The sequence below is a fragment of the Ahaetulla prasina genome, chromosome 14 (genome assembly GCF_028640845.1).
Source record: "Ahaetulla prasina isolate Xishuangbanna chromosome 14, ASM2864084v1, whole genome shotgun sequence".
Classification (NCBI taxonomy): domain Eukaryota; kingdom Metazoa; phylum Chordata; class Lepidosauria; order Squamata; family Colubridae; genus Ahaetulla; species Ahaetulla prasina.
The window spans coordinates 2,689,299-2,712,149 of record NC_080552.1 but is presented as its reverse complement, the minus strand read 5'-3'; the positions used below and the strand labels follow the sequence as shown (position 1 = coordinate 2,712,149).

The 22,851-nt window shown below is 46.9% G+C and overlaps 2 protein-coding genes across 7 annotated transcripts in view; both read left to right on the top strand.

The window, feature by feature from the left end:
- Window positions 1-54: 54 nt before the first annotated feature.
- EARS2 (glutamyl-tRNA synthetase 2, mitochondrial) lies at window positions 55-6,107 on the top strand. 3 transcript variants are annotated; one of them, XM_058156978.1, is made up of 9 exons: window positions 55-244; window positions 1,365-1,520; window positions 2,020-2,209; window positions 2,436-2,908; window positions 3,334-3,442; window positions 3,771-3,924; window positions 4,251-4,381; window positions 4,897-5,029; window positions 5,127-6,107. In XM_058156978.1, the coding sequence occupies exons 1-9, from the start codon at window positions 199-201 to the stop codon at window positions 5,220-5,222; spliced, it is 1,488 nt and encodes a 495-aa protein (XP_058012961.1). In that variant the 5' UTR covers window positions 55-198; the 3' UTR covers window positions 5,223-6,107. The 3 variants fall into 3 exon arrangements, with proteins under 3 accessions (XP_058012961.1, XP_058012962.1, XP_058012963.1); XM_058156979.1 differs by lacking the exon at window positions 5,127-6,107 and having other exon boundaries at window positions 4,753-5,028; XM_058156980.1 differs by lacking the exons at window positions 3,771-3,924; window positions 4,251-4,381.
- A 2,337-nt stretch (window positions 6,108-8,444) lies between these two features.
- COG7 (component of oligomeric golgi complex 7) overlaps window positions 8,445-22,851 on the top strand; it is a 32,159-nt gene continuing 17,752 nt past the window's right edge. For 2 of the 4 annotated variants that reach the window (XM_058156977.1, XM_058156973.1), the window contains exons 1-4: window positions 8,445-8,571; window positions 13,664-13,881; window positions 15,903-16,051; window positions 21,085-21,201. In XM_058156977.1, the coding sequence (XP_058012960.1) occupies window positions 13,716-13,881; window positions 15,903-16,051; window positions 21,085-21,201 (432 nt within the window). In that variant the 5' untranslated portion in view covers window positions 8,445-8,571; window positions 13,664-13,715. Of the gene's footprint in view, window positions 8,572-12,239; window positions 12,263-13,663; window positions 13,882-14,327; window positions 14,483-15,902; window positions 16,052-21,084; window positions 21,202-22,851 lie in introns of those variants that run through there. The other 2 variants (XM_058156975.1, XM_058156976.1) reach the window with 2 other exon arrangements.

Genomic DNA, 22,851 nt, shown 5'->3' with positions numbered 1-22,851 from the left:
TCGTCTTAGTCGGCCGCGCCGCGCCACGCCCTGGCCGAAGTCTGCCTCGGGGACTTCCCTCTCCTGCGCTTGGGGAGGCCGCGAGTTCCACGGGGCGAGGGGAAAGCGGAAACGTGGAGGAAGCAACCCGGGGCAGTTCGCCCCTCCCACGTCGGCTCCGATAGGCTGGGCCCCCGCGTGGGGGCGGGGCTTCCGCTGATGGCGGCGCGCGCAATCCGGGTGAGATTTGCGCCCAGCCCGACCGGTGAGTCTCTGGCCTTCCAGCCCCGCCTGCACTCGGGGCTCTGGGCGCGGGAGTCGGCCGGGCCTCCGGTGGGCCCTTCCCCGCGGGGAACAGCCGGAGCGGCTTTGGGAGGCTGCACGCACGCACAGCGGTCCAGCAGCGCCTCCCTGGGGAAACCCCTCCCCCCCGGCAACTGGTCTTCCTGCGGGGGGGGGGCTGAGGCAGATAAATGGTCTGTTGCCATGGAGGCCCAGTTTTCTTCCGGCGTTCTCCGTCCTGGCCTCCCCCCCACCTCCGCCGAACAGTTCACTGACCGCTTCCTTTGACACCCAGCCGGGGGTCTCCGACCTTGGTCCCTTTAAGACTTGTGGACTTCAACTCCCAGAGTCCCTCAGCCAGCTTTGCTTTGGCTTTGTCGGCTGAGGAATTCTGGGAGTTGAAGTCCACAACTCTTAAAAGTGGCCAAGGTCGGAGACCCCTGCTCTAAGGGACACCCCCTCAGGGTATGCAAAGGCTGGGACTCACTGTTGACTGCACCGCTCTTATCCAGTTCTCCTGCAATTCCTGTCCTCCCCCACGACCTTCCTTTGGGGGACAGTAACTCTTCAGTTTGCTTTCGGCCCCTTCAGGCTGTTTCAGCTGCACAACTGGACACCCCACCGGCTGCTTCTCTGGCAGCTTTTATAGTGGCTGGGCTGGCTCAGGAGACCTCTTAAAGGGACAGAGCATCAGAAGCCCATTTTGCAGGCCGTTTACCTTCCCACACCTGCCCTTTATAATTTTAGGCTTTGCACCTGGGCCAATTGTTGGGGGGCTGGTTCCCTTTACTCCTTTTCACAAAAGCTCCTAATAGAGCCTAATTTTCTCCAAAAAACCAAAAAAAAAACCTCCCCAGCTCTCTGGCTGCATGCGTGCATAAGAGAGTAGAGGAGCTTCGCTGCCCTCAGTGCAGGTTCCTTTCAAATCCCAGGGCCAAGATGGCTTCCCCTGGGATTCGAGAAAAAGGGTGCTTTTCTTGGAATCTAAGCTGTGCTTCTTCTCACCAGCTCTCAGTCACTGACTGTCTGCTCAGCCTCCCCTCACAGGGATTATTATGCTGTTCTGCCCATTTCCTCTGAGCCCTGCTGTCTATTTTGAACAGGGTTTCTGCATTTGGGGGGGCTCCGGACTGCTCTGTACAACTATATTTTTGCCCGAAAACACCGAGGCTGCTTTATCCTTCGACTGGAAGACACTGACCAAAGCCGTGTGGTACCGGCAGCCTCTGAAAGCATAGAAGATGCATTGGAGTGGGCAGGTAAGGGCCAGAGCCTGCAGTAATAGTCCTTCCAGTCCCTGTTTCTAGTCCTGTTGCAGGTTTAACTCCCATATCAGCAATAGGAATTGTACAGCTTCCTAAATTCTCTTGGTGCATTTTTCAACACTATGCAGTGATGTCCGGAGTACAGAGATATCTTTCCTGCTGTTATTCAGCCTGTTTGGTGTTGGGAAGATTCCTGCGGGACACTTGCAGCCTTCCTTGAAGTCTTGTCATTACTTGATATTTGTGGCTGCTTCCAGGGTCTCTGTAATTCTTTGGGTAAAGAGACCTTAGGAGTGTGATCAGCCTTTAGTCCCTCAGCCTCCTGAGAATGAAATGTGGGAACTTTTAGCATGCCAGCGGATGTGCCACCAATTGGAGTCCTTCTGTAGTTTACCTTGAGGGTGGAGGGCAGAACCTGTGTTGCCAATGGATTGGGCAGGACTGTGGTTTTTGTTGTCACTTTGTCTTGCTCATAGTTGTTGCCTGCCTGCAGGCCTGGCACCAGATGAGAGCCCTCGCCGGGGAGGCCCTGCTGCCCCTTACCAACAATCCCTACGATGCGACCTATATAAGAAATACACAGACCTGCTTCTTGAGAAAGGGGCTGCCTACCGCTGTTTCTGCACACCCCAGCGCCTGGAATTATTAAAGAAAGAAGCACTGCGAAGTCAGCAAACTCCACGGTGAGAACTGTTGATGTAGTGAGGCTAAACTTTAGCATCAGACTCTTAAATTCTTGCTTTCTCCTGTGATTGGTGAAACAGAGATGAATTCTGTCCTTTAATGTCAGCAATTAGCGGAGTAAAATCCGCAGGGACCCCTTTTTTACCTGTGGTTGGAAGAGGAAGTTAATTTAAATAAACAGGAGTAACTTTAGTTTTGCAGAATTGATGTTTTTTTCCTCAATAGGTATGACAACAGGTGTCGTCACTTAAACCCGAAGGAGGTTGCTGAGAAGATATCTCAAGGTGTTGACTATGCGGTGCGTTTTTGCCTGGAAGAGCAGTCCGACCCTTTTTGCGATCTAATCCACGGGTGGAGCAGGCACGAGGTGGCCAGTGTGGAAGGCGATCCAGTGATTTTGAAGAGTGATGGCTTTCCAACCTATCACTTGGCCAACGTGGTGGACGATCACCTGATGGAGATCAGCCATGTTCTGCGTGGAGTTGAATGGCTCACCTCCACTTCCAAACACCTCCTCCTCTACAAGGCCTTTGGCTGGGAGCCGCCACATTTTGGGCACCTTCCACTGCTCCTGAACGAAGATGGCAGCAAACTCTCCAAGAGACAAGGGCATGTTTTTGTGGAGGAGTTTGCGCAAGATGGCTATTTGCCGACCACCCTCCTGGATCTCATGACACACTGTGGCTCAGGGTTTGCAGGTAATGTAGTCACCTCCCACGAGAGGGAAGGTGAATGTGTGAATTTTCAGAACCATTTGTGTCTTACTTTTTAACTGTGGCAGGGACTGTCGCAGGAGCTGGTATATTATCCTATTCCCGCAGCAAGCCCTTTGTATTCTCCCTCTTTCTGGCCTGCTCTTGGCCACTTCTCCTTAGCCACTGCCGCTCAACTAAATGGTTACCTGGGCTCCATTCTGGTGGTCTACTTGCTGACTATCGGTCCCACAAAGGCCTGTGAGGTGGGAATGGTTGTCTTCGCCTTAATTGGAGATTAAGGGATGGGTGGGTAGAAGAGGCTGTGGACAAAGTAGGAGGAATCAATGTGATACCTGATTTCTATAACCCCCTTTGATGTGAAGGTGCCTAGGAGGAGAAGGCCAGAAACTTCTTGATCTGTTTTGCAGAGAATAGAATAGGACGAACACTAAAGGAGCTGATTGATGAATTTGATCTGAGCAGGATTGAAAGGCACTCGGCCCTCCTGGATTTGAAGAAACTGCCAGAATTCAACAGGTAGAGCAAATGAAGGGGCAGGCAGACATCTGTTGCTCTCTAGCTCCCTCTTCAGTGTTTTGGAGGCTGGCCCCCTTGCTCCCATTGTCATTCGTTTCCCCTCCTGTTTGAAGTTGACTAGGGGTAATGGGGGAAATCGCAATTTCTTTTCCTAAACTTTCCCAAGATGTCAGCATATCCAGAAAACGACTTGGCCAAATTGGTGCTGCATTACAAGAGGGTTGTGCTGGGGGTGGATGTTTGGAGTAGTGGGCCATTTTAGTGAGGCGTGTCCTTGTGAAGGGTTGCTTCGTTCCGCCTCTGCCTGCATTCGGTACCTTTTGCTTAGGGTTCACCTGGCCCAGTGGATTGGAGACGAGAGGCTACGGCAGAAGCTTGTGGCAGAGGTTCAGGCATCTGTGGAGGAAGTCTATGGCGAGCAGCTTCCGGAGAGGGAGGTCCTTGAAAAGGGTTACATAGAGCAGGTGCTTCTGCTGAGGAGGGTAAGTTGGAAGCAGTTTGTTCTCAGAGGGGTCTCTGGATGCCTACCAAGCGACAGTGGCCCCATAGATGTGAAGTCTGGGCAGAGTGGGGAGGGTGCATGCTGGTCCTATACTAAACTAAGGGCAGTTTGGATAAAGGGGCTTTTAATTCCTTTCCTGACTGGCAAGTCAGGCCTGTTTGGCCACATGGCTATGATGCTTTTTTGGCAAGTTGAGCAGAGCACCAGCTGAAGGCCACTGCCCAGGGGAACAGGACATGGCGGGGAGAAGGCGGCTGGGGCTCCCCCCCCCCCGGGCTCTGCTTCTCAGAACTCCTCCTTCCTCAGGGCCACATTAGCCGCCTGAAGGACTTGGTGTCCCCCAGCTATGCTTTCCTGTGGATCCGACCCTCGGTGCCTTCTGAGAAGCTGCAGACTTTCTCCACTGAGGCAGACCAGATAGGAAGGGTGGTCCTCAGGTAAACTGGCCACTGTCTTGGTGGGGAATCTTGCTCTATTTTGGGGAAGAAATACCTACTTGCCTTTTTCATAAACATCTTCATGTGAAACTGAGCAGTTTCCCTCCTGGGTAAATTTCCTTGTGTCTGCCATTGGAGTACAAAAACCATGTGAAAGAAATTCAAACTGTTGTGATGACATCTCTCTGGTGATTATTGTAATGAAATGAAAGGTTCGCTAACTGCCAGAACAGTGGCAGGTAAGGATGCAGCTTGAGTTTGTGCCACGCGATTGGTCTCCAGATGCCTGCTGGATTCAGATTTAGTCACTTTGGCACTCGGTGGTGTGTCAGATGGGATCCATCAGTAAGCATTTCTGCTCTTTGTCCAAGGCTTCCTGAAAAGGTCCCGTCGCTCCATTGAAAGGCCAGATTCTCAGGAATGGGGTTGGCCAGTTGGGCCAGCTTCTCTTCTGGTCCAGTCCTCGGCCTGCTCTGGTTTGACTGTGTCGTCTCCTCCTCCTCCTCCTCCTGAAGGCTGCTGGAAGGGCCAGTGACTCAGAGACCTGAAGAACTTGGCCAGCAACTGAGGCAGCTGCAGAAGCAGATAAGTGGCACCAAGTACAGCAGCATGATGAAGCTCCTCCGCCTCTCCCTCAGCGGCCTGCAGGCAAGTCTCCTTCCTTCCCTCCCTTGTTCTGGGTGTGGCTGGGGAGAACTGCACTGGGTTGCCCCTCCCTGTGCGGTAACCGCCCCTTCTGTTTCAGGACGGGCCCAGCGTTGCCGAGATGATGATCCTGTTGGGACCCAAGGAGTCCAGCGTTCGCATTCAGGGGGTTCTGTGCAGCCAACCTGCTCGATGAGGGAAAGGGGCAAAAGAAGGACTTCCAAGTGTAGTGGAGCTTGGGAAAATACTTCCTGGGCTTGGGGGCAATGCACAGAGAACGTTTTCTGGTTTTATAGCAGCATGGTCTGGTGTTGATGAATGCTGGGTTCAAATTAAATAGAAAAGGAGAAAATATTAGCTGGATCTTGAAATTAGATACGGATGAGCCCTAGCGTCCTGTTTGGCATTCCTCTTTTGTAGCTCTGGGGAAAAGGATCAAGGATCAATATTTGAAAAATTCAGGGGTGGGATTCAGCCGGTTCAGGTAAACTGGTAGTTCTAACGATCAACTGGCCCCACCCACCCACCCCTGCACTATCCTGTCCTATATTTCCTTCTTTCTGGCTCAGCTGATTCGGCACAGCTGATTTCCACGACTCCGTTGCTCTACTTACCAGGGTTGCCTTAGAAGGTAAGCAGCTGAGCTTCAAATTGCTGTATTTTGAATGCTGCACGCAAGCGCCTTAGGCACGCGTGCAAAGTGCGCACTCACTGAACCGGTTGTTAAACCGCTTGCGTCCCACCACTGGAAAATGGTATGGGAGTTAGGAAATTAGGATCAACCCTCTTATTTTAGTTAAGCCCAAATTTTCCTAATCCAGATAAAAGTCCAAGCTCAGCACTTTAGGTTGCATGTCTTTTCCAAGAACAATTAGCTTACCAGGCTGGATCCCTCCTCCTCCTCCCTGATTTGCTAGTTTTCTAGGGGCAGGGAGCTTCTTAGTGCTGAGACTCTTGGCACCCAAAAGTTCTTTCTACATCTGAACCTCGTTAAGTTTTTCCTCCTTCCTTCCTCATCTGTGCAAGGTGAGATTAAATCCCGAACTCTGAGCTTTAATCAATAAAGACTTTCACATTGTGACTCTGTGGCATGACTCATGTTGATGCAGGAAGTGTGTGGGGCCAAAACTGGAGTTTTTGGCAGCTCACCAAATGCAGAGCTGCTTCTGCTATATACAGGTGTAGTCCTCAGTTTATCACTGGAATTACAGTTGTAAGTTATGGTGCCTGTTAAGCAGGTCACCACATGATCATGCCCAATTTTATGACCTTTTTTTTGCAATGGTCATTAAGCAGATGCAGTGGACAAGTTAATCTATTATACTCAAGTGCTCGTTTTGCCAGAAACCAGAAGCAAACTAGTAAAAAACATTGAAAATAGCAGTTGTGATGCTGCAAACAGCTATAAATGTGAGCCATTGATTATATGGGGGTTGCAGCCATTGGAACTTAGAAATGGGTCATCTGGGGAGTTCTGTCTAACTTTGTATGGGCACTAAGCACGGACTGTATCTTCCCAAAAAAAAGTAGAACCTGCTGGAATACTCAGGCTAAAGTCTCAATTCAATTCAATTCAAACCTTTATTGTTAATGCACATGTGTACAATGAGATTGGATGAGACTCCCTTAGTGCAGCCCCCCAAACACAAAATACATCTTAATAACTCATAAGTGAAAGAAAGGGGAAAAAAATCCTAACCCAATAGATCTTACTAACAAACACACAATCCTATACACATATACGTGCAGAACATTACATTGCATTATGTTGCACCACATGTTACATATTGTGCTGCCCCTGCAAGTCTATCATACTAAATGGTTTTGGCGTTACGTTGCATTCAGAAGCCTGACAGTCCACGGAGAGAAGCTATTTTTTCAGCCTGTTTGTTTGGCTGGCTATGCTTCTATATCTCCTGCCCAATGGTAGGAGAGTAAAGTGCTGACCAGAGTGTCAGTTGTCCCTAAGGATTTTCCTCACTCTGCTAAGATATCGAGTCCTAGCAAGTTCATCTAGTGAGGTCAGGGGTCAGCCCATGCTATTTTGTGCTGTACTCGTCACCCTTTGTAATGTTTTTATCCGTGGCTGTCAAGCCAGCATACCATACTGTATGTGAGGGCGCTTTCTATGGTAGACCGGTAGGAGGTCATCAGTCATTGTTCCACCTTGTTTTTCTGCAAGATCCTAAGGAAATGGAGTCTCTGTTGAGCCTTCCTGCCCACCTGGATCATATTATTTTTCCAGGTGAGATCTTCACTAAGATGGACTCCCAGGAATTTGAAAGAGGAGACCCTCTCCACACAGCCCCCCTTAATGTAAAGTGGAGCAGGTTCCTCTCTCTTCTTCTGGCAGTCTAGCACCAGGAGCAAGTTGTTTCCTGAGCATCATGTGGATAACTTCTGAACATCTTCTCTGTATGCTAATTTGTCACCTGTAATAAGGCCCAATACAGTGGTATCATCTGCAAACTTGTTAATCACATTAGATGGGTCAGAAGGTACACAACTGTATGTGTACAATGAATACAGGTAGGGACTGAGCGCACAGCCTTGAGGAGAGCCAGTGCTGAGCACCTTGAGGTAGCCAGCAGTTTGGCAGCTTTTTGGTGACAGGCAGGGCCATTTAAAGATCCAGCACATTCCAGAGACTCCTGGATCCGAAGAGTCTGGCTCACACAATATTTGCAGACCTAAATTATGGTTAACAAGTGAAAGGCGAGTGGTGCAACCAATCAGCCTATTTCTAGCAGGTGCCTAGGGTGCATTCAGACAAACCTGGGCTGGCTGCAGGAGCAGGGGGCAGCTGGTGTTCGTTCTTGCCTGGATCTTTCCCTGGAATAGGTAAAAAGCGATCAAGAGACAGACGTGGCCTCCCCCCCAATCCTGGCAGCATGTCGTCCCTTCCTGGCAACTTAGGCTGGGTGCTTCTGGAGCCTTTGCCCCCAAAAGGACTCCACACCTTCTCTGCTGGGACAGAGGCAGCATTCCAGAATAAACAATATTCGGACAAGTCCCAGCCTGGCTACTCTGGATTGTGCATCCTCTTCTGTGGCACAGCCCCCATCCCCCCCTCGCCTCTCTGCGCTTGGAGACCAGCGACTGCTTGATCCCCAATGCAAAAGCGGGGCCGCCTTTGTGATTCGAAAGTGCCGGGGAGAGGAGGAGGCGCTGCAAAGGCCCATCAGCAAGTGAGGGTTGACCGGCGGAGGGGAAACGGGCAGCGGCGGCCCCTCCCAGGAAAGCTGCCTGCAGGGATTCGCCGGGGGCTGCAGGGACAGCGAGGGAAGCGGCCGCCCCGCTTGGATCTGCGCCTTTCTGCGAGGCAAGCGGGGCTGGGAAGAGTGCCCGCCTCCTCGCTGGGTGTGCTGAGTTGGCGGAGGGCCTGCCCAATCCTGGGGCGCGAGTGTCGGCCGCCAGCCAATCAGCCAAGGGAGCGGACTTCCCGGAAATCCCGGAGAGGGGTGAAGCCGCAGGCCCGACACCAAGATGGTGGCCGAACGCCTTGGACCCGCGGGGGCGCGGAGGTCCAGTGCGCAGGCGCGCAGGTGAGTTGGGGGCGTCCCGTCGAAGGGGCCAGCAGGTGAGGGGCGCGGCCCCCCCTCCGCCCCGCGATGGGGCAGAGCCCGAACCTCTCCGCGGGGCTTCGCAAGGCCTCGTTCCCGGGCCTGGCTGGGTCTCCTTGCTCGAATCTCCTCATGGCGGCGGCCGCTCCTCCCGCTTCGGGGGCCTCGCTTGTCAGTTCTGCCTGGACGGCCGGACGCATCGAGCGGCCCCCTCCGGCTGAGTTTTCTCGCTCCCTTTTTTGAACGTGGCGGCTGGAAGGGAGATGGGCTTCAGCCGCTGGGGGATTCTGGGAATTGAAGTCCGCCTATCTTCCACTCCCCCCCCCCCCCCTGGAGACACGTGGCTCTCGGCCTCTGAACTTGGCCGCTTTTAAGACTTTGCGGACTTCAGGGCCCAGATTTCTGTGGTGTCAGAGCTGTGAAAGTCAGTTGTCTAAATCAGGGGTCTCCAACCTTGGTCCCTTTAAGACTTGTGGACTTCAACTCCCAGAGTTCCTCTGCCAGCTTTGCTGCTTTGCTTTGCTTTGCTGGCTGAGGGATTCTGGGAGATGAAGTCCACAAGTCTTAAAAGTGGCCAAGGTTGGAGACCCCTGGTCTAAATGGGGGTCTTCCAATCAATGCTGATTTGTGGCTGGAACGGTCCCTCTTGGCCAGGTTTTTGGGGAGTGATTTGCCATTGCCCACTTCTTGGGGCTGAGAGGGAGTGACTGGCCCAAGCCCACCCAGCCGGCTTCATACCTAAGGGAGGACTATAAAGCAGGGGTCTCCAACCTCCAACCTCCAACCTCCAAGCAAAGCTGGCTGGGGAATTCTGGGAGTTGAAGTCCTCCAGGCTTAAAGTTGCCAAGGTTGGAGGCCCCTGCAAGGTTGGAGCTTGCTGTCTCCCGGTTTCTGGCCTGGTGCTTTGACCATGACACCAAACCATTGCACCCTATAAACCAGTGGTAGTCAATCTGGTCCCTACAGCCCACTAGTGGGTATTCCAGCTTTCATGGTGGGCGGTAGAGGTTTTGTCCAATACTGAAGCACTTTCCTTTTTTTTTTAATTTAATTGACTTTTTTAAAAAATTTCATAGCATTATTTAAAAACATTTTCATTAGGTTTTCATAAAATTCCCCGTGACTATTTAAATTTCTGAAAATATACTATTTATATCGCCCGTGCATAAGTTTTTTTTTTTTTTATATTCAAAAAGTTTTTATTAGTCAAAAAAGGTTTATACAAATACATATCAGGTATGGTAAATTTTCATTTTTCTTATCTAAAATAAGAATTTTACTCAAATTTTTTAACACATACAACAGCCATAAGGCAAGCAGGTGACACGAAGTAGCTAAGTTTGCAAATTTTAAATACGTAATAGAGAAGAGTCAAGAATAATCAGAATATCGTACAAAAGAGAATAAGGAAAACCAACACAATCCCAAATATCTTTATCACTTCCTAGTTTTGGATCTCAGAACTCTGGGTTCAGCCTGACCCAACTCCAGGGCCGCAACAGCGGCAGCCGCTTCAGCCCCATGATCTATAACCTCCCCTTCTTCAATTCCTGGATCATCTGATTCCAGGAAGGCTTTGTGTTCCTCCACATAGGCCGTAGCCTCCACAATTGTACTGATTTTTTTCGTAATGCCCTCCCGGAAAATCATCAATCCTCTGGCATCAGCCATCTGAAGCCCACTCCTTCTGGTACAATTTGCTTGACAAAAATAATATTTCTTTCTTTTTCACGTACCTGTCTGGGAATCTGCCTCAGAATGGCTATCTCCTGCCCCTGTAAATCAGTGCCCCACTCCTATGTTTTCTAAGAATTTCATCTCGTCTCTCTTCTCACAAATTTGACATGAACCTCTCTGGGAACTGCATGCGTGCGTGCATATTGCGAATTAACTCTATAAACTCGATCCACATCCCAATTCATGAAATCAACACCTCTCCCAAGAAATTCTCCCAACAATTTAGTCACAACATCTCTCAAATCTTCTTGGTCCACTTCTTCCAAATTTTGAAACCTAAGGAAATAAGACATTTTATCCATCTGTAGTCCAAGCACAGCATTGCCTGTCGTCTCCTCTCTTTTCTGCACTGCCCGCATATCACCCTCCAGACCTTCCACTTTCTGCTTGTTTTCTGCTGAAACTTGTTGAGTATCCTTTAAATCCTTTTGGATAGTCACAATTTCTGCTCTTATTTCATCATCCAATTTCTTGTCCATATTAGATATCATTTCCAGATTTCTCTCCATCTCTCCAGCAGTTGGTCTCTGACCTTTTACCATTTGAAAAAAAAAGTATTCAAAATCCTCAGGCAAGCACAGTATCCTTGTAATTTCCTCCGGATCCACCAGGGGGCACTCACAGGAGCAACGAGTCCAGAGTACAGTTAGTCAACCAGGAAGCCGAAGGGAAGTGATGTCATCAAAATTCTCATAGTGAAGGCGGAAGCTGGACGCCACCACTGTTCCCCAGAAGGAGGGGGGGCCTCAAACCTTCCCTCCTAAATTTCTCCATCACCTCTTCTCTCCAGAGCTCCACAAAACCGGTAATCTTCTTATTTTAAGTTCTCCTCTCTCCAGAATAACTCGTGCTCCTTCCAACCGCACTCCACTCACGTTTACCGATATTCCCTTCCCTTCTCCTCCTCAATTCTTCTCCGTGCCCTGTTCACCACCAGGCTGCTGCAGTTATAAATCCAATGCCCCGGTATCACCGGGCACAGCGGCCCAGGCGACGACCAAAATAATGGCCGCGGCCTGTGGCCTCCGAACCCCGCCAAGCCTAGGACGCGCCAGCATCGGTCCCCACAGTCCTGTATATCGGCTGGGAGACCCCTGGCGAGCCGTCCGTACGGCAGGTGTCCTTTTCGGAACACCTGGCCCCTGAGGGCCTCGGCGGCGGCCGGATTCGGGCGCTGGAGGCAGGAGAAACCTTCCAGACGTCCGTTGCCGCTGGATACCGGAAGTCGTCTCCGCCCGTGCATAAGTTTTGTTCACATTACATAAGTGAAACTAAATGGCGCTATAGTGCAACTGCCACGAACCGGTGGGCGGTTAGAAAATTTTACCACTAACAGGGATACAAAAGTGGGAGGTAGGTATAAAAAGGTTGACTACCCCTGCTATAAACCTTGTGTCACATTAAACCAAGTTCTTTCCAAGCTGCCATTGTAAACTGTATCCTCCCCATAATCTCTATAAACTGTTTTTGTTTTGGTGCCGTTGCATCAGTCTTGGTCCTGGTGGGTGGGTGGGTGGCTGCCTGCACTGGTCTCTACAGTTTTCTTTGTGATGCTTTCTTGGAAGGGGTTTGTCTTTGTCTCCTTGGGAGTCACAGGCCCAGGACCACCCAGCTGGCTTCGTCTCTAAGATGGGACTAGAACTCAGGGTCTCCTGATTTCTAGCCTGGTTGGTGCATTTAACCATTACTCCAAAGTGACTTTCTCACTTTAGAGAGATTTAGATTTATTCATTAAAATAAAATAAAAGTATTGTATTATATTGCCTCGTTTGTACACATTCCAGAATGTTGTATCTATTTTCACTTTAGCAAATACTCCAGTTTCAAATCTGTCCTGTGAGTAATCCTTTGAGGCATAACATCTAGAGAAACAGCAGTTTGCTACATTTAACACCGCTCCATTAAAGCTAAAGAATGACAGTCATGACATTCAAGGGTAAATATCCTTGGGCAGGGGATTGGACTAGAAAACTTCCAAGGTCTCTTACAGCCCTATGATTCTACATTTCTTTTAATTACAGATTTCAAATAATAAAGATGCAACATTTTCTTTAAAATTGTCCTTTGGGGTGCAATTTTTTTTCATAAATTCAGAGACCGGGTAGGTAACCTTGATCTTTCCAGATCTTTCTGGTGACAGCTCTCCTGGCAGGACTAGAGCAGAGGATTTCAAACTTTTTCAGGCATTGGAACCTGTTAATTAAAAAAAAACAAAACAGAACCCTAATCAAGAAGCTAAACACTAAAAAAAAATGGTAGTGCCTGAGTGAACTTTTTTCTTTGCTCTTTTTTTTTATTTGTAATCCCATTAAGTTTTCAAAGAAGTCCATGGAATATAGTTTGAAACAACCCTCATCTGGGGACAACAATCTGCCTGCCTTTTATCTTGGCGGCCTTAGTTCTAATCCTGCCGTAGGCATGAAAGCAGCTGGGTGATTTGGGACCATTCACTCTGTCTCAGCTCAACCCATTGTGGAAAATAGGAGGAGGAAACTGTTGGAGAATAGTTCACCACTTTGAGTTACTTATAAAAATAATAAAGGGATAAATACATAAACAGGGAGCAAACATCACATTCAGTATTGATGATGTTGCCTAGTTGGGTAATGAGACTGCTGCAAGAGAACAGCCAAGCTTAGAGAATACCAAGGACTTCACAGGTGATCATTGCTTGCCAAATTCATAGAATCCTAGGATTCTGATTTTTGTGTGTGTCTTACAATTCAATCCTCTATCCCAGTGGTTCCCAACCTTTTCTTGTTTGAGGCACAACCTTTTCTTGTTTGAGGCACCCTTGGAAAGCCTTTCAAAAGTTCCCGGCACCCTTATAAGGAAATAGATATTTAAAATCTCCGTAGCTCAAAAGTTCCCGGCACCCTCAAAAGATCTCACGGCACCCCTTAGTGCCGCGGCACACTGGTTGGGAACCACTGCTCTATCCTATCCAAGGTTGGAGACCCTGCTATAAAGCATGCTGTCTCCTGGTTTCTGGCCTGGTGCTTTGACCATGACACCAAACCGTTGCATGGGCAGAGGTCCTCCGACAAATGGCATGCACAGTAATGCTAACCCCTTATATTCCTTTTTTTAAAAATTTAAGACATTCTGAAGACAAAGCATTGTTTGCAGTGGTGGGTTGCTACCGATTTGCCCTGGATCGGTTGAAGCGGTGGTGAGAGGCTCCGCCCACCCACCAGGATACTTCTGTGCATGTGCAGAAGCATTGCACACGCAAATGAACATGCACAAGCGAACCGGTAGTAAACTAAATTGAAACCCACTGCTGATTTGCTGAAATATGGCTTCTGCTCCGTTCTGTGTCCCTTGTATCATCCAGGTGCCGCAGTTGCTGACCAGGTCCAGGCGAGGGTGAAGGTGTGGTAGCCACCATGGATTTCTCCAAGTTCCTGGCTGATGACTTTGAGGTCAAGGCCTGGGTGAACGGGGCCTTCCGGGCTGTGCAGCAGGAGGCCCCTGGCAAAGTAGATGCTCACGCAGCTACCTTGGTGATGAAGTTACAGCTTTTTATCCAGGAGGTCAACAATGCTGTGGAAGGTGATGCTGCTGTCATTGAAGGGAATTCGCTTTGGAAGTTTCAAGGACCACTCCTGGTCCTTTGGGCAGCTGCTTTGGGCAGCTCAGATTATTTTTCCACTGCAGATGTTCCTATCTGATCTGAAGCCATTTGTTAATGTTGCTCTGTGAACATTACACAGTTTAATCAAGACATATTATGTGGTACAGTGGTTAATATAACATAGATATAAATTATAGATATTATGTATTTAAAACTTTATATTAAAATATAAATATTTGTATACATAAATATCTGTATTTATATATATATAATATATATATTATATATTATGTTGTAATATATTATGTATATATAAGTATCTGCCTTTAAAAATAAGTGGTTAACCTGAGCTTGTTTTTCTTCTTTTGGCAATAGTTTTCCCACTTCTAAATTTTGAAGATGGTTTTCTCTGCTCTTTTACCAGAAATTTACTTTTGAGATATCTGAAATGAGGAACACAAATTTCTGCGGTGTGGCTCAGGCTGTAAGAAGCTTGTTATTAAACACAGCTGCTTGCAATTACTGCAGGCTCGAGTCCCACCAGGCCCAAGGTTGACTCAGCCTTCCATCCTTTATAAGGTAGGTAAAATGAGGACCCAGATTGTTGGGGGGGGGGCAATAACTTATTAACTTTGTATATAAATATACAAATAGGATGAGACTATTGCCTTACACAATGTAAGCCGCCCTGAGTCTTCGGAGAAGGGTAGGATATAAATGTAAATTTAAAAAAAAAATTGAAATGTAGAGCAGCATTTATATTGTCATATGGACAGGTAGTGAAAGTGAGAAGAGAATGAAATTTTACAGTAGTAATAAGATTAATATTTTTATAGTCTGTAATAATGAATTTTTTTGCTAGATATCATGAATAATGACAGGATCCTTCTGTCATTATCTGATATAATCCCTTTGCTGCTTTGTGCAAGTAGCCCTAGGAAAAGTCCGCTGTCTTAACTTTCCTCTCCCCATTTATTAACCTTTTTGGTTGGCAAAATAGTTTTTGGGAAGGGGAAATTGTCATCCAGTTTGGTGACATAACTTTCCAGAAGTTTCTTATGTGCCACGGGGGTTTAGAAAACTGGTGGTTTATTTTCACACTGAGCTTATCTCAGGGTAAAGTTGAAATAATAGAGTTTCATTGAATGTCCAATTAATTAAAAACATGATGATGATGGAGAAGGAAGAGGAGGAGAATATAGGAGTCACACAGGAATAGCACTTAGACTTATACTGTTTTACAGTGCTTCACAGCCCCTCTCTAAGCGGTTCACAGAGTCAACAATCTGGGTCCTCATTTTACTAACTTCAAATGGATGGAACGCTGAGTCAACCTTGAGCAGGTCAGGATCAAACTCCTGGCTCTGGGCAGAGTTAGCCTGCAATACCGCATTTTAACAACTGCGCCAGTGCTGTTCCTAATATAGGAAAGTAAGCAGGAATGGACACTAATTGAAACTGCGTAACTCTTGGTCAGTGGTGGCCTTTTTTCACTCATTGATTTTGAATTGACCGATCAATTCAATTTGTAAGCTTCTTGTTTCTGTGCTGAACAGGTGATACCACTTTCTAACACATAACCACCCCACCTTTTCCTCATTTATTATTTATTTATTTATTTATTAAATTTGTATACCGCCCTTCTCCCGAAGGACTCAGGGCGGTTCACAGCCAAGTAAAATAGACAATATATAAATACAATTTAAAATACACTTAAAAAACTTATTAAAATTGGCCATAATTAAAATTTAAAACTAAAACCCATTTAAAAACCCATAAATTTAAAAAACTAACCCAGGCCAGCGCAAATAAATAGGTAAGTTTTAAGCTCGCGGCGAAAGGTTCGGAGGTCCGGAAGTTGACGAAGTCCTGGGGGGAGGTCATTCCAGAGGGCGGGAGCCCCCACAGAGAAGGCCCTTCTCTGGAGACCCTTCTGCTCTTGTGGCACAGTTCCATTCTTCCCAGACCTCCTGACCTCCTGCTTCTCATTTTCCTACAGAGACGAGCCACCAGGCTCTCCAGAGCATGCCTAGAGTTCTGCGGGAAGTGGAAGCCTTGAAGCAGGAGGCGGCGTTCCTGAAGGAGCAGATGGTCCTAGTGAGGGAAGACATTAAGAAACTGGAGGAAGACACCGCACAGTCCATGCAGGTACTTCTCCAGGCTGATGGGTTGTCTTTCTGGACACCTGTGGCAGAATGGATAAAAATGAGCATCCCTGAAAAATGATACAACCTTAAAAATTGATCTTTGATCTTGAACCCTAACCCTAACCCTAACTCTTACATTGGTACCCTACAAGCTACCTAGCAGTTAAGCCTGGTTATTTATTTCTGTTTTTCATTTGAAGGAAATGAACTATATACTGTAAAAGTCAATGTCAGGCTACCCCCGACGGCAAATAGGAAAGAATTCACCTTGACTCCATTTGGATTGGAAACAAGTACTTTTACTTTTACAGTCTGGTTAGCAGCCAAGCAAAGCTGGAACTGAGACAAAATATGGCAAACATATCATATCCCCCCAATTGTCCCTCCTCCTCCAGGAGGTCAGGCTGGTCTGGTCCAATGCCAACTCCTTCACGGCCCCTCGTGGTAATCTTCTTCCACAGGTCTCTGGATGTCAGTCAACTCAGGAATGCAGTGTCGGTTAGGAAAGCGCGCGCTGATAACATTCAATCATTAATCACCCCTCCTCCCAGTTATGTCAGCCGACACTAATAATAAGCTCTTTTCCCTTACCCCGGACGGTGGTATGATTCACCTCATGATCCTAAAAGGTTATAATACAGAAATAAACATTTTACATTCTATCTACTGATATAATCATTTAAAAGTAAATGAAGAGTGGAGTGGAGGCTGACATTCGCCCTCCTGCAACAAGGACGTCAGTCCTAGAAAGAAAAAGAGAAGTTAGGGTTTGTCAGGATATTTTTATAGAATTGTGCTATTTTTCCGAGGCATGAACATCTTCTTTGTTCACCCATTCAGCTTGGGATAACGGAAGTGTTTCCAAGAAATAAGATATTGAATTTTATTTCTATGTTTTCTTGAATCTAAAATTTCTTTTATTTCAAAGTGTTGTTCTCCTCTATGAGAATTGGTATAGGAGGGGTGTATGGTTAGGACGGAAAGTAGATGTGTGTTCAGGTTTCAGTAAACTCACATGGAAAACAGGGTGGATTCTCCTAAGTGTTTTTGGTAAATCTAGTTGTACCGTCACAGGGTTGATGATTTTTACTATTGGGAAAGGTCCCACATATTTGGGTCCAAGTTTTTTAGATTTCTGAGTGGTTTGAAGATATTTGGTGGAAAGATAAACTTTATCGCCCACTTGATATTGTTCTCAGGGACCTTTTTGTCTGCTTGTTTTTATGCGCACGGTGGCGTCGTCGATCGCCTTGAGTCATTTTCCATGTGCTTTGTATTTGATCTATCCATTCTGATAAAGAGGAAACAGTAGTTTCTTCCTGTGGGAGTTCGAGATAGGAACAAAATCTTGGCCTGAAGCTATTTTAAAGGAGTAAATGCCGTGCTACTATGAATTGAGTTGTTGTAGGCAACTTCAGCAAAAGGTAAGAGATCAGCCCAATTATCTTGCTGGTAGTTAACATAACATCGGAGATATTGTTCTAGTACAGAGTTCGAACGTTCACAGCTTCCATTAGTTTGAGGATGATGGGAGGAGCTTAATCCTTGGCGGAACCAATGAGTCGTAAAATTCTTTCCAAAATTTAGAAGTGAATTGAACTCCTCGATCTGAAATGATGCGATCAGGCACTCCGTGAAGTCTATAAATGTGTTGTACAAACAACTTTGCTAGAGTCTTTGAGGAGGGTATTTTGAACATGGAATAAAATGCACTTGTTTGGAGAAAAGGTCAGTCACTACCCATATAACAGTATTGCCGGAACTTTCAGGTAATTCCACTATGAAATCCATGGATATTTCTTTCCATGGGGTTCCTGGTCTGGCTACGGTTTGTAGTAGTCCAGGAGGTTTTCCCGGAGGTCTTTTGGATGATGCACAGATCGGGCAACTTGCCACATATGCTTGAATGTCTTTTTTAAGACTTGGCCACCAAAATTGTCTTTTAAGAAGATGCAAAGTTTTCACAAATCCAAAATGCCCTGCCATCTTGGCATCATGGCATCGTTGTAGGATGGTTTCTCTGAGTGATAGAGGAACATATAGTTTTGTTCCAATCCAAGCTAGTCCATCACGCAGTGTGCATTCATGGAATGCGTTAAGTACCAGTCATCGGTGTTTAAAGCTTCTTTAAACGATTTGGTTAGTTCATCTGGGAGTGAGGGTCAGCTTTGAGTGGCTTCTAGTTATTGCTGGGGCCGCCAACTGTTGCACGGAAGTATTGGTTGAACCACTCGGAGCGAGTGCAATTGTATTGGGGTAAACGTGAAAGAGCATCTGCTAAGAAGTTTTTCCCTCCAGGAATATACTGTAAAGTAAAATTAAAGCGGTTAAAATATTGAGTCCAACGGGCTTGTTTAGGCGAAAGTTTTCTAGGAGTCTTTAGCGCTTCCAGATTTTTGTGATCAGTCCAAACTTCAAAAGGATGATTTGAACCTTCTAAGAATTGTCTCCATGTCCAGACCCCAATGAACTGCAAACGCTTCTTTTTCCCAAATAGCCCATCGTCTTTCGGTTTCAGTCAATTTTCGAGAAGTGAAAGCACAGGGTTGTAAATTACCATCAGCATTGTTTTGGAGCAAGACGGCTCCGACTGCTACATCACTTGCATCAGCTTGTATTACAAAAGGAACATCCATGTCAGGGTGCTTTAAAATAGGTTCGGCGGCAAAGAGTCGTTTCAATTTTTCAAATGCTGCTTGACATTCCATTGTCCATTCGAGGGGTAATGATGGTTTGGGTTTCGTGTCTCCTTTAGTTTTAAGAGGTTAGTGATTGGTAAAGCAATTTGAGCAAAGGAGGGGATGAATTGACGATAGAAATTTGCAAATCCCAAAAAACTTTGGAGCTGTTTTCGTGTGCGTGGGGGGGCCCATTCCAAGACAGCTTTCACTTTTCCTGGATCCATTTCTAACCCGTCAGCCGAGATGCGATATCCTAGGTAGTCTATTTTGGTTTGATGGAAATCACATTTGGATAGCTTGCAATACAGTTCAGCAGATAATAACTTTTTGAGAACTGCTCTTACTAGTTTAATGTGTTCTTCCATAGTTTCTGTATAGATGAGTATGTCGTCAAGGTAGACAAGAACTCCTTTGAACAAATGCTGATGGAGTATTTCATTTATCAGCTGCATAAAAACTGCAGGCGCCCCCTGCAGACCAAAAGGCAGTACTCGAAACTGGAAACACCCTAGTGGACAGTTGAAAGCGGTTTTCCATTCATCCCCCTCCTTTATACGGACTCTGTAATAAGCTTCTCGCAGGTCCAATTTGGTGAAGAACTTCCCCTTCGCTAAGTGTGCTAACATATCTTTCATGAGCGGCATGGGGTATATGTTTTCGGCGCACACAGCGTTCAAATTTCTATAGTCAACTATAAGACGAAATGAGCCATCTTTCTTTTCGCGGAACATCACAGGTGCGGCCACGCGAGGCCTAGCTGGTTGGATAAAGCCCCGCTCTAGGTTTTTGTCTATGAACTTTCGCAGCTCTCCCAATTCTTTTTGGGTCATGGGGTAAGCTTTTGGTTTTGGAAGTTTTACCCCCGGTAGGATGTCGATGGCACAATCAATAGGCCTATGGGGAGGTAACACGTCTGATGCTTTCTCACTAAAGACTTCTCGCAGGTCCCAGTACTCCTTAGGTATCCTTTCCTCCCCATCTATCCGTTCAACCATTGCCCCCCATTTATCTTGGAGCATGGCCATAGTCTGACTCTTCTTGGAACCCCCTTTTTGTACTTTTAACGCTTTTGAGCGGAACCGTAAGACTCCGTTCTCCAGTTAATATGGGGTTCCATTTCATAACCACGACAGTCCTAGTACCAAAGGTTGGTCCATTCCAGGGGCTACTATGAAGTTTAAAATCTCGCGATGGTCTCCAATTTCCATTTCTATGGGCTCTGTTACAAAATGGGCGGGTCCTCCCCCTGCCACACTGCCATCCAACTGGGCAAATGCTATGGGCCTGCTTAGGGTTCTCAACCTTAGTTCCATTTTTTCTACTAGTTCGGGACTGATCATGCACCTAGTACATCCCGAATCTAATAATGCTAACATTTCCCCCTTGTTGCCCGAGGAGGGAACATGCAGGTTGACTGGAATGTCCAAGGGCCCCCGTGCCCAACTCACCAGAAAGTCTTCGTCGGACTCCGATGTGGTTTTGCTGTCATCAGTGTCGGTCGACGCTTCGGTTTAGACCACATAAAATCCTGCATCAGGAAGGAGCCTCAGAAATCTTCTAATACTGTGCTCAGTTTAGGACTTGCTAAAGCATTTCTGACAAATGATTTTTCTGGCTTGTCCAAAACCTCCAGTGAGGCAGAACATAGCACTTCTGAGGCAGCCCATTTCATATCTAAGCTGAATCTGCTTCCATTGATTTTAGTCCCGTCTCTGGAGAAGACTCCATTACTCTTTAACTGTCTGAAGACCGTTATTCTCTCCCGCAGGCTAAATATTCCCACTTCCTCTTGACCCCACTCAGAGGATTTTGTTTTTAGTCCCTACACCAGAGTTTCACAACCTTGGCAACTATAAGGTGTGTGGACTTCAACGCCCAGAATTCTTCAGCCAGCTATGGGAATTCTAGAAGTTGAGGCCCCCCGTAGCCTAAAGTTGCCACAGTTGAGAAACACTGCCTTACACCATCCAGGTAGCCCTTTTTTTTTTTTGTTTACATTTATACCCCGCCCTTCTCCGAAGACTCAGGGCGGCTTCTCTGAGCTTCAGTTTGTTGATGCCATTTTAGGCTGTTATGACCAGAAATTTACAGTCTTTCAAGTGGCCTTTTCTACCCTGTCCAAAGCGGAGGAGCCTGGGAAATCAGTTCCTGTGATATGGACTCTTATGTTTTCAGATCTTATAAACAGGGAGCAAAACCCCCATTCCTGGCACTGGTGCGGTTAGGTAACTGGCAACTGGCAATTACCTAGTCAGGCAATGAAATGGCTGCCGGTGAACAAGCCAGCTCAGAGAGCAACAGAGATTCCTCAGGTCAATCCTGAGCTACAGGGATTCTCTTCTCTTGGTTTCAGGTCTTAGTCAAACTCGATCATGTGAAATCCCGAATGCAACTGGCTGTTGATTCACTCCAGGAAGCAGACAAGTGGAGCACTCTCAGTGCAGACATTGAAGAGACGTTTAAAACACAGGTATTTCAGTGTTTACAACTTGCAAACAATATCCTGTTAACAGATTAGAATGGCTTAAAGGCTGCTCAGAGATCAGGTAAACCAGCTAATTTGTGACAATTTGATAGAAACCTAGTATTGGAAGGGATGTTAGAGATGATCTAATTCAACAATTCGTTTAGTCTGGCATCCACCGGCGTATCTCTGACAGCTGATCATCTCATTTCTGTTTCAAAACCTCCAACAAAAGATAGCACACTAGTTCTTGTTTCACTGGCTGACAGCTCATCAGAAAGTCAGAAAGTTCCTCCTGTGGTCTAGCCTGAATCTTCTTCCCTGTTGTTTTATTTCTGCCTTGGAGAATAACTGCATTTATTCCATCCTATGAAGCTGGAGGTATTATTAATTACGATGGGTTTCAGAAATCAGAAATACAATATAACAGTGATTCCCTACCTTTGCAGCTTGATGGCCCGGCTGGGGGAGAGAGGGGAACCAGGCTGCGTGAGCAGCGGGCCAGCGCATGGCCTGGTTCCAAATAGGCCATGGCCTGGTAGTAGGCTGCGAGCCGGGGGTTGGGGACCCCTGCAATATAAGATACTCCTTGACTTATGACCATTCGTTTAGCAGTCATTCAAAGTTATGACAATGCTGAATGAATGGTGGTTAAAACTGGTCCTTGGAGTTTCAGCCATCCCAGCACCTCTATGGTCACGTGGTCACAAGTTGTGTGCTTGTCAACAAGTTGCAGCATCCACAGCCGCACAATTGCCATTTGCAACTTTCCCTGCCGACTTCCACAGAAAGCCAATAGGGAAGCTGGCAGGGAAGGTTGCAGGTTGGTGGGGCAGGTCTCCCCCCCCCATGCCCTTCCTCCAGCCCTCTGTAGCCACTCTATCTATCTGTTTATCTCCCCGTGGGGCTACTCTTGGCGGATTACAATAACAAAAGAGAAGAAAATGAAAGGGGTCACTCTCCCCCCCCCCACCTGCATGGTCAGAGGTCCTGACCTTTCTTCAGCTTCCCCAGGAGCAGCCAGGCTGGTTCCAGCTCCTGCCCATCCTGCCCTGCTGCAGTCTGGGGCTGTTGCTATCAGAGCCAATTGGCCTCTTTGGGGGCTTCTTCTCTGATGAGCAGGTGGCCTCTGCCTGGCCAGATAGGCCTGACTGGGGGTTGGGGAGTTCCTACAGTATAGTCCGAAAAGCAGCCGGGAAGGCCGTGCCCCAAAAGCAGCTGCGGAATTGCTGCTTCTGCCTTGTGGAAAGTGCCCCCAAATGAACAAGAAGCCGGAAGGGATCATCGGCTATTGCAATTCCCTCTTGGTTTCCTCTGCAATCTGTGGTCTTTTGGAATTCTTCATTGGTGGCGCTTGTGAAGGTGCTCGCTTGCTTGAATTGACGCCCATCTCATACATTGTATGTGACTCTGGGAGGCATAAGCAGTTAAAAGAACGACAACATCAACAAATCAATCAATCAAAACAGCCAAAAAAACAAGACCACTAAAGAGAATAAATGTAACAAAAAACAGGGAGAGGTTTAGGACCTGCATTGATTCTCTATGTTTTGGCCTTTTTCTTAACATGAAAATTTATTGATTTATTTTTTTTTCTTTGGTTTTTAAATTAAAGTCACCGTGGAGTTTTCTGCTTCACTTTTTAAAATTGTTTTT